This window comes from Poeciliopsis prolifica, unplaced genomic scaffold (assembly GCF_027474105.1).
Source record: "Poeciliopsis prolifica strain line A6 unplaced genomic scaffold, Auburn_PproV2 SCAFFOLD034, whole genome shotgun sequence".
NCBI lineage: Eukaryota > Metazoa > Chordata > Actinopteri > Cyprinodontiformes > Poeciliidae > Poeciliopsis > Poeciliopsis prolifica.
In genome coordinates, this window is record NW_026562409.1 from 876,571 (window position 1) to 887,500 (window position 10,930).

The window sequence follows — 10,930 nt, forward strand, 5'->3', positions numbered from 1 at the left end:
TAAATTGAACAAAGTCGCGGGCCAAGGTTGAACAAATGAATATTTTAATACGGACCCAAACAAGTTCTAATATAACAATAAATATTGAACAAGCAAAGCTTATCTAACTTAAAAGTGCAGGTGTGCAAAAATGAGTTGCTAATAATAAAATATTAAATAAAACATATTTAATATATGAAATAAAATATTAAATATATTAAATAAAATGTAAATAAACATTTAATGCCTCCTTTCTGACATAAATGTCTAATATTAATTTGAAATTGCCTCGCGGGCCAAATATAATTACACTGCGGGCCATATTTGGCCCGCGGGCCAGAGTTTGACACCTATGACTTAAGATAAGAAATTATGTTTCACTAATAAACAGTTTTAAGATGGAAGCATAAGAGAAAATGACCCTTCAGACTCACAAACTTTTATTCTTATAAAATTTAATGTGAAAATTGGGAAAATAAACTGTGACTCAGTGGAAAAAGTCGAGTTTCTCTCCAGAAAACATTTTAGCAATTAGCTAAAGCCAGCATGAATAAATATGATTAGAAACAGGAAAGAAGCAGAAATATTTACTGATTCTGAATAAAATGTCGATTTGACTGGAGGAGACGTTTCTGCTGGAGCCGCTCAGATAAACGGCAGTTGGTCAGATGATGACGTCTTCACTCAGACGTTTGGTTTAAAATCTCTGCTAGCATTTCATTTCACATTAACTGAAGAATTTTTCACCAACTTTAAATCAGACAAAAATGTTCCAGTCATAGAAAGAACCTGAGCTGCTGCATCCTGCAGGCTGCGAGGCGGTTCCAGGAAAGAGAGGCAGCGAGCGCTGACCCGAATCTCCAAACCGCTCACACACACACACAGAGACACACACAGACACACACAGAGACACACACAGACACACACAGAGACACACACACAGACACACACACAGACACACACAGAGACACACACACAGAGACACACACACAGACACACACAGAGACACACACAGACACACACACCAGAGACACACACACAGACACACACAGACACACACACAGAGACACACACAGACACACACAGAGACACACACAGACACACAGAGACACACACAGACACACACAGAGACACACACACAGAGACACACACAGACACACACAGAGACACACACAGAGACACACACAGACACACACACACAGACACACACACAGACACACACACAGACACACACACAGAGACACACACAGACACACACAGACACACACACAGAGACACACACACAGACACACACAGAGACACACACAGAGACACACACAGACACACACACAGACACACACACAGACACACACACACAGACACACACACAGAGACACACACAGAGACACACACACAGCAGCTGCAGGTAGAAACATCCGCCTCACACCCTGTTGCACCACAACTCTCACACAGAGGAAACGCTGCAGGTGGAGCTGCTAATGATTTAACTCATAACATCAGTCACTGAAACTCTTCTTCTCCTCCTTCTCTTCCTCTTTTTGTCCTTCTCCTCCTCTTCCTCTTCCTCATTTTTTCTCCTCCTCCTCCTCCTCCTCTTCCTCTTCCTCTTCCTCCTCCAGCTTTTTACTTTTACTTGAGTAAACCAGTCCAACCTGTACTTTACTTTTACAAGAGTATTTATTTTTCATTAAAGTTTTTTGTTCTTCTACGTCGAGAAAACGGTTCAGCTTTAGTCAAGGTTTTCCAAACCGTCCTGGAATTCCAGGATTTGCACCAAAACCTCCGTGATTAAATTATAACCCGCAGCTGATCCGTTTATTGTTGTGTCAATATAAAATCTTGCAGGAGAAACTAAAGTAATGCAGCCACTGCAGCTGTGATGAACATGTCTGCCACCAGGTGGCGATGTCGGTGCAGAAATCCGTTAAAACTGCAGAAGCAATTATAGATTTTTACCTTCTCTGATCAAATATATGCAATCAAAAAAAAGAGCTTTTTATTTTCTGTTGTTTCATTTTTATCTGGATACATGCACTGACACTGTGATATATAGTTTTTATTAAATATTAAAGGAGATAAATGTGAGGAAGATGGATTGAAAACAATAATTCAGCTGCTTGACCATATTATAACTGTTTTTTCATATCCATAACTTGAGTAGAAATCCAAAACATTTTGCGATAACATTTCACATTTTGATTTTAATCTTAATCTACTATGAACAACTAAATGACTAAAACACAAATCAGAAAATAATTCATTTTCTCTTTAAATGAATTGTTATTTTGTCCAACACTGATATATATCAATTTCCTTCATAACTTCCCCAACACTGATGACATTCTGAGTGCTAACCTGAAATCTGCTGCAGCAGGAGACGGCCTTATTGTTAGAAAATAAAGAAACAGAACAATCTGATTATTGGTTTCCATGTTCAAACTAATCAACTTCAGCTTTGTGGGTTAAATTAGATCGTCTTCATTTCAATAAATATTTTAAGCAAGATTTTAAGCAAGATATGGATTGAAGTTGTCCTGTTGACTAAATGCACAAATGTGATACTTTTATTTATACATTTGAATTTTCATTTTTAATAATTAAAAAAATATTTAATGAATTTCCGAATGGAATGAGGTGTAAATGTTTTAGCCCATAATATTTCTAAAATTTACAAACAACAAAGTAGTCAGTTTATCAATTATATTTATTATTTTATTTTTTTAATCAGCTTATCTAATATCTCCTTCATTAAAATTAAATCCTTCGTTAATCCTCTGCAGCCGTTCTTTTTGTGTTTGTACTTTAAAATCATCGCAAATAATTGTTTGAATACCATCAGCTATGTAAACATTTATTGAGTTTGTTGAGAATATTAATGTTATAAAATCTCAAATGTTACTTTTTCCAAAGGACAGTACATGTTCAAGTCTGGCCATTAAATGTTAAATTAGCTTGCCATACCCATGAGAGCGTGTGTGATTTAGCCCCGCCTCCAGCTCGTGACGTCACTGAGCTGGAGCGCGCTCCAGCGGCGGCAGGTCGATCCGTCCGCAGTCCGCTCAGTCAGCGCTCCGTGTCGGACATAACGGCAGCCGACGTCACCCGGGATGGAGCTTCACCGCTTTCCAGAAACTTTCCCCGCAAACGGACTGCCGGTTTCCCGCGCTTCGGATTCCAATGTCGACGAATTTTAATGTAAACTTCTGAAACTTCCCCGGGTTTCCTTCATTTCCTGCGAAGGAAAGTGAAGTTTCGGTTGGAAAGGGTTCGGATAACGGTTCGGATAACGGTTCGGGTAACGGAAGCACAACCCGCGGTGCTTCTCTTAGTCTGTTTCTGGGAAAAGGTTGCCCTGTGGAGGAAACTCTTCCCAGCTGTGGCGGGCAGCGGAGGGAGAATGCCAATCTCGGCCCTCCTCGGCTCTCTCCGTGGTTCCTTCGTTTTTCCGTAGACAAACCGAAGTCAAACGATGATTTCCGAGGAGAGAAGCGGCCACGTAAATAAACAGACCCTCAGCTTCCCGGTGGGTTTGCTCATCCGCTCCCCCAAAAGGCGCCTGGCCAAACTGGGGAGGAAACCCAGCAATGGATCTGTCCAGTAAGTTCAGTAATATTCACTTTTAGCGTCAGATTGAACCATTCAGCCATTTTCATCAGAAAACAGCTGCACTTTAAAAAGAAATAATCGATTTTAACTCACAATGTAAGAGATGCTGCCTCCTCACAATCACTTGAATTAACTCCTATTACTTTGAGCTAACTCTTTAATTCTGACACATTTAATGTTGTAGAAAGTTAACCACTTATCAAATATTGATTTAATTTATGAGAGAACTTTTCTCTATGTGAAACAGTTATTACCTCCTGTAGATAATAATAATAATTGGTTATCTTCCCTCAAGTCTTTTACATCATTGTAAAGGAATGTCGACTCTTCGTTTTGCAGAAATGCTTCAATTAATCCACATTTAAAGGATTTTGAGCGTAATTGTCTGTTTTCTTTAAGCTTCATTTGTTGCATTTGGATCTTGCAGCCTGGTCTACTTCATGTTGTCAGACCAGTTCTGCTTGTTTTGCAGTAATCAGGATGAGTTCAGTGAGACTGAGCCAAAGAAATGTGGTTGATAACCCCATTACATAAGGAGGGGAGACATTTATTTTTTCACATAGGGCCAGGTTGGATAACTGCTTTTTGTTTAATAAAGTAGTTTAAAAATCCTTTTAGAGTGCAGTCAGCTGGTTATGTCTCTAAAATGGTCTCTGGGTTTAAAGTCGTTTTCTGCCTTTCAGCCCTTTTCTGGTGTTTTAATGCCTCTTTTAACAGAGTTTAGGAGGCGATGAAACTTATTTAAGTCCTTTACTAGACTCCTGGGTGCACACTGGGCGGGTTGCGTGTTTTTACAGAGCTGACCCGCCCAGACTGGGAACGCAGAATTCCTTTGTAATCTGGAAAATGAGGACATTTGATTGAAGTAATTTCCAGGTCTGGAAAAATGTGGATGAAGAATAGAAATGTCCTGAACTGTCCCACAGTGGAAACTCTGATGCAACATCAGCAAAGTGACGATCAAAGCAAGTAGATCTACAATAAAGCTGGTCTTTCATTTTTTTAAGATTTCATTTTTGGAATATTTATATTTTTGTCCAAAGCGTTCATTGGGTTTCCATAGCTCAGAGTGATGTCGCACCGCCACGCCGCCATCTTGTTTTGTGTTTTACTGCTTGCATTTATTTGGAGTATTTGGGCCAGGCTGAGATTTTTTAAATTACAAGAATAAAAATATACAATAGTCCAAATATTACCAGAGGAAAATTGCAATATTAGGAGAATTAATTTGTAATTTTATGGAAACTCTGGCATAAAAAATAAGAACAAATTTGAAATGTAGATCATTTGTCAAATTCTCCTTTGGTTTAAGTTTTACAGATAAAAAATATTTGATCCTTTAACACATCAGCACCAACTTACTACCTTAAGCAGAGGTTTGAAATGATCAGGCAAACGCTGCTCACGTCAGATCACAATAACACCATCTAAACTTTTTTCTTGTTAAAGCAAGTTATATCTTATAATTTCAGATGTTTTTTCTGGTCAAATTAAGTCTTTATTCTCCTAATTTTATGGTTAAGTTTTGATAATTAAACTAAAATTAAACAAAACTAAACAGAATAAAGACTAAGATGAAAACGCTGTTCAGTAAGGGCAGTTTCAAAGTAAATCCCAGGCAGTTGTTATAAATCTCTGCTGCCGTCCAATAGGACTCAGAGACATTATTGGATATTGTTTGGTGGGTGGAAGCAGAGAGTTTGTTGATGCATAAACAGAAATGTTTGAACGCTCTGCAGCCTGACTCTGCTCCTCCGCTCAGGTCCAACAAATCGGACGGCACCGTCCGCTCTGCAGAGAGCGTCGGCGTCCGGCAGCCGGCCAAAAGCAAGATCCGGCGTCACAACAACCGGCTGTCCACTGTTTTCAACTACAGTCCCAACCTGCGGGAGGGGGGCCGGCGGGGCCCAACCCGGGGCGGCCCCGACCCCCAGGCTGCCGACGACCCCGCCGAGCTCTCGAGCCAGCGCTCCGTCCCGGGGATCCTGAAGATCTTCGGCAGCGACATCTGCCATGGAGCCCACTACAAGAGCGTGTTGGCCACCAGCCAGTCCAGCGCCAGGGAGCTGGTGAGGGAGGCTCTGGAGAGGTGAGAGCGCCCCCTAGAGCCCGGCTCTGAAGGCCGCCTTTCTCTCAATGCTTATCATATAAAATATATTAACAAGTGTTCCAATTTTCACTTTTCCGTTCTAAGCAAAGATATCCATAGTAGAGCTGCAGCTGACAATTATTTTATTAATCGATTATTCTGATTAATCATTGGATAAATAACAATCATATTTAACCACTAACACCTGCTTAATACAACATCACAGCTGTGCTCCTGTCGCCCAGGTACTGTCTGGAGAAAGAGGACGCCACTGACTACGTGCTGTGCGACGTGATCGGTCAGACGGGGGCCGATCACCAGTGGAGGAGGGAGTGCTTCCGGGTGGTGGGGGCCAACGAGAGGCCCCTGCTGCTGCAGGCGCTCTGGAAGCCCAAGGACGGATTCTTCAGGCGCTTCGAGATCCAGCGCCGCTCCACCATGGAGCAGCAGAGTCTGAAGCACCGAGACACCATCACGGCAGGTAACCCCGTACCGACAGGTAACCCCGTATGGACAGGTAACCCCACCCCTTACCGACAGGTAACCCCACCCCGTACCGACAGGTAACCCACAAGTAACCCCTCCCCATACGGACAGGTAACCACACCCCGTACCGACAGGTAACCCCACCCCTTACTGACAGGTAATCCACAAGTAACCCCATCCCATACCGACAGGTAACCCCACCCCTTACCGACAGGTAACCCACAGGTAACCCCACCCCGTACCGACAGGTAACCACACCCCGTACCGACAGGTAACCCACAGGTAACCACACCCCGTACCGACAGGTAACCCCACCCCTTACTGACAGGTAATCCACAAGTAACCCCATCCCATACCGACAGGTAACCCCACCCCTTACTGACAGGTAATCCACAAGTAACCCCATCCCATACCGACAGGTAACCCCACCCCTTACCGACAGGTAACCCACAGGTAACCCCACCCCGTACCGACAGGTAACCACACCCCTTACCGACAGGTAACCACACCCCGTACTGACAGGTAACCACACCCCGTACCGACAGGTAACCCACAGGTAACCCCACCCCTTACTGACAGGTAACCCACAGGTAACCACACCCCGTACCGACAGGTAACCCCACCCCGTACCGACAGGTAACCACACCCCTTACCGACAGGTAACCCACAGGGAACCCCACCCCATACTGACAGGTAACCCCACCCCATACTGACAGGTAACACCCCGTACCGACAGGTAACCCACAGGTAACCCCACCCCATACTGACAGGTAACCCACAGGTAACCCCACCCCATACTGACAGGTAACCCACAGGTAACCCCACCCCATACTGACAGGTAACCCCACCCCGTACTGACAGGTAACCCCACCCCGTACTGACAGGTAACCCACAGGTAACCCCACCCCATACTGACAGGTAACCCCACTCTGTACCGATAGGTAACCCACAGGTAACCCCACTCTGTACCGACAGGTAACCCCGTCCGCGGCAGCAGAGTGGGGTGTGAAGCGTCTCTCTGGACATTCCTCTGTGCTTAGCGGCTCCAGCAGGGCTGAATGCTGTTTGTGTTACGTCAGCGCGACGGAGCGGCTGTTGATATCAGATAGAGGGCCGCCCCGCCCCGCCCCGCCCCCAGTTGTCGTCTGGTTCTGCTGCATTGACGCGGCGCCAGTGCACTCGAGCATTATGTTTGGGTCGGTTTGGTTTACCAGAGCAATTTCAGGGGAATTTTAGCCACTGTAAACAAGATTTCATAAACAAAAGGCCTCTTCTGTTTTTTTTCCTTTTTTTTTTAGATTAAGCTAAACACTCCAGAGACCAAGAGATGGAATTTATTTCTGTTCTCAAAACCTAAAATGTTTTGTAACTTTTATAATTTATTTAAAAAGTATTTACGGGTGATGCCGTTTTCTCTCACATGGTTTTAACTAACCATCATTTCTGTTAAAACAGACTCAGGTTGTTTACAGTCTGTACGTCTTTAGAGATACAGGTTTAAAATTTCATATGTTAGGTTTTATAAAGGTCTTTGAGTTGGTGACCTCTGTTGGTGACCCCTGCAGACCTTCCCGTTGTTTCTCCACATGCAGCAGCTGCTTTGAAACCTCTCAGATGGTGACGGAGGCAGAAAGCGTGACGGTGCGTCTTGTGGTTCTAGGGGTGAACGCTCAGGCCCGGAAGCTGCAGAAGAACCGGTCCAGAGTGGCGTCCCTGTTTGTGGACAGCGGGGGGGAAGATACGGAGGGCCCGGTCTTCTGGAGGAGCCTGAGTGACATGGACCTGTCGGCCACGGAGAGGGAGGCGGACCGGGCCCAACAAAGTGCAGTCAGAGAGAACCCTGAGGCCGAGGCCGACACCGAGGTTCTGCGGCTCGGCCTGGAGAAGGAAGAGACGGAGAGCAGCGACGACAACGCCACGCAGTACTCCATACACCCACCCTTTGACTTCCCCTACTTCCTGCTGCTACAGGGCTACGACCACAGACAGGTGGGCTATCGACCACCATGTCAACGTTTTACTGCTACTCGAGTTTACTTAGAGCAGACCATCTTTAATATTGATTAATCTCCATGTTCCTTCATTTATTTAGTGTTAATGTCAGCTACTCCGAAACAGGATGATTACTGATGAACAAATATTAGAAAACTGATTCTCATCTCCGCCTGGAGATCATGCCTGGTAGGGCTGCCAGGGGCACAGGTGCCTCTCCAGAGGTCACTGGGCGAGAGGCGGGGTCACCTGGACAGGTCTCCAGTCCATCGCAGGACAACACAGAAACAGACAGGCCACGCGCACGCACGCACACACACACACACACACACACGCACATATACGCACACATACATAAACATAAGGAGTATTTAGAGAAACCAGTCAACCTGACAATAATGTTTTTCCATATTTGAGGAAGCCGAAGTACCTGGAGAAAACGCACCATGCACAGGGAGAACATGCAGCTTAGCATTTCATAAAGACTGTCAGTTAATAATGTGAAGTACGACAGACGATTACATTTCTGACTCCTCTGTTTTAAAAAAGATTTTCTCCCAGGCTTTTTCCACCAGCTCTCATTAATAACTTTTATTAATATCAGAGACGATGCCCCGCCATGTGATGCTGGAAAACGCCTAGCATGGCTCGCGCTTAGCTTGGTTTAGCTAGCATGGCTCGTGCTTAGCTTGGTTTAGCTAGCATGGCTCGCGCTTAGCGTGGCTAGTGTTGAAATAATATTTTAAATTAGCACAATACTGCACAGGATAGTTTTGATACATATGAAATATACCATAGAAAGTTATAGTACACTCTATGTTCACATAAATTTAGATAAAGATCCAAACTAAAACAACTGCTGACTCTCTGAACTTATATAAATTCTTAGGGAGGATTCTACAGAAAAGACAGGCCTAGAATCTCTTTAGACAGAGTCTGTCTGCAGGCAATTAACAAATTCCTGAGCATGGTTCAAAAGTTCACTAGGATCTTAAAACTTTTATAAATAATTTTATCTATATTAGAATTAAATATATTTCTTAAGCATGTTTTGAACTAGTTACTTCTTAGATCCAAACTTATAGTCATTATTTAGCATTACATTTGTGCAAGCTTGGTTAAAAACACCAACTGGTTACTTGTTGAAGCATTTTGAGGCAGAGGTAACGTTCCAGCTGCACGCCATAAATCAGATCGTCTAAGAAGGCTGGTAGGAGAAGATCTGGGTGTTTCAGTGGGTCTCAGAGGTAATAAAATTAACATTTAAGACAGCCCACACAAAGGAAAAACACACCTCCTAATGCATATATTTAAATGAGGAGAATGCACATTCTTATAAAATGGTTTGTTTTGCAGCAGAAGTTCGAATCTCTTTGTGCTGAGTGAGAGTTTCCCAGAAGATGCATCTTTTGTCTTTTGTTTCCCTTTTTACTCAGTTAATTGTTTCTGTTTTGTCATGTTTTGGACTTTTGATGTTCTAGGTGAGATGCTTATTGTAACATTCTTCTTGCATTGATTTTCTCTGGATAAAACTCTGGATATCTGAAGTCTGACGTCGTATGATTGCTCTTTCTCCCTGCACACGTATACAGACGCAGAGGAACCTAGGACAGGAGGAATAAGTTAACGAGCTAAATCAAGTTATTCCTCTTTTTAATTCTTAACACTAGCACTACCTAACAACAGACTGAGAAACACTGAGATTCCAGCATGAGGCTTTAAATAAAACCAGACACTCTTATTTCCATTAGAGCATCAAGTAACAAGACATTTAAAGAAACATGATTAAATTCTCATGTTTTTTATAGTCGGCTGTTTTGCTTGATGTGGGTGCTGCAGTTTGATGTGAGGAGCTTTAAGCATTCACAGATGTACAACCAAAGATAGACAGACAGAATGTGCAAATACATTATACACAAGCTTTCATCATTTATTGGAAATAATAAATAAAATAGTGAAGTAAAGTTTGGATCTGTTCTCCACTTGAGCTTTTAGAGGTTGCTGAGAAAATCCCTCCAGTGTGTCAAGAGACAACACGGAGAGAAGCTGCATGAGAGCTCTGGATTATCATCTGTTAATCCCTGAGCCTTGTCACATTTTGGTTACCTGGGTCCAAGCGCTTTCTAACAAAGGAGTTCCAGAACCAGCAGATCTATTTCTGAATATCTGCTCTGTCATTTCATGCCCACAGAAGTCCAAGTAAAGAAACTCTCCAGAATGTTTGACAGATGCTGACCACATCCTGCTTCTGAAACAATAATAACTCGGCAGCGTTAGAGCTTTGTTTCCTGGACTTCAGGGCCGGGTCCAACCACGTTCTCCTCCTGACCCGGTTCCTACAGAACAGCGGCTCCGTCCAGCTACAGGAAATGCTGCGTGTTTATCGCTGTGGCTGGAGGAGGGGATCGCTGACGGTGCAGGATGGCGCTAGCTCTGCGGCGCGCTACCGGCTCCTTTCTCCTGACAATGGGCCAGAACCAGAACCAGAACCAGAGCCAAAGCAAAGAAACAAGGCTTGTCTGTGTTGTGTCAGTTGATATAAAACAGGAAGCGATAGCTGATGTTATTAATGCTGTTCTGTTCCAGCCCAACTGAGGGAACATAAAGAAGCATTTCAGCCGACCGTCAGTCATTTCATTGAAAAAAGGAAACTGGCTCATTCTGCAGTTTTATTTCAAAACTCAAGATTATTTTATACAACATTAAAAATTCATAATAAATACAAATATATCACTGAGCTGCTTCCTACAAAAATAAATTCAACATTTCACTGTGTAA

The 10,930-nt window shown here is 43.4% G+C and overlaps 1 protein-coding gene across 2 annotated transcripts in view; it reads left to right on the forward strand.

Moving 5' to 3' along the window:
• Positions 1-3,002: 3,002 nt before the first annotated feature.
• The window catches only part of radil2a (Ras association and DIL domains 2a), a 20,418-nt gene continuing 12,490 nt past the window's right edge, over positions 3,003-10,930 (forward strand). For both annotated transcript variants that reach the window (XM_055051831.1, XM_055051830.1), the window contains exons 1-4: positions 3,003-3,576; positions 5,348-5,674; positions 5,920-6,155; positions 7,821-8,149. In XM_055051831.1, the coding sequence (XP_054907806.1) occupies positions 3,449-3,576; positions 5,348-5,674; positions 5,920-6,155; positions 7,821-8,149 (1,020 nt within the window). In that variant the 5' untranslated portion in view covers positions 3,003-3,448. The remainder of the gene's footprint in view (positions 3,577-5,347; positions 5,675-5,919; positions 6,156-7,820; positions 8,150-10,930) is intronic.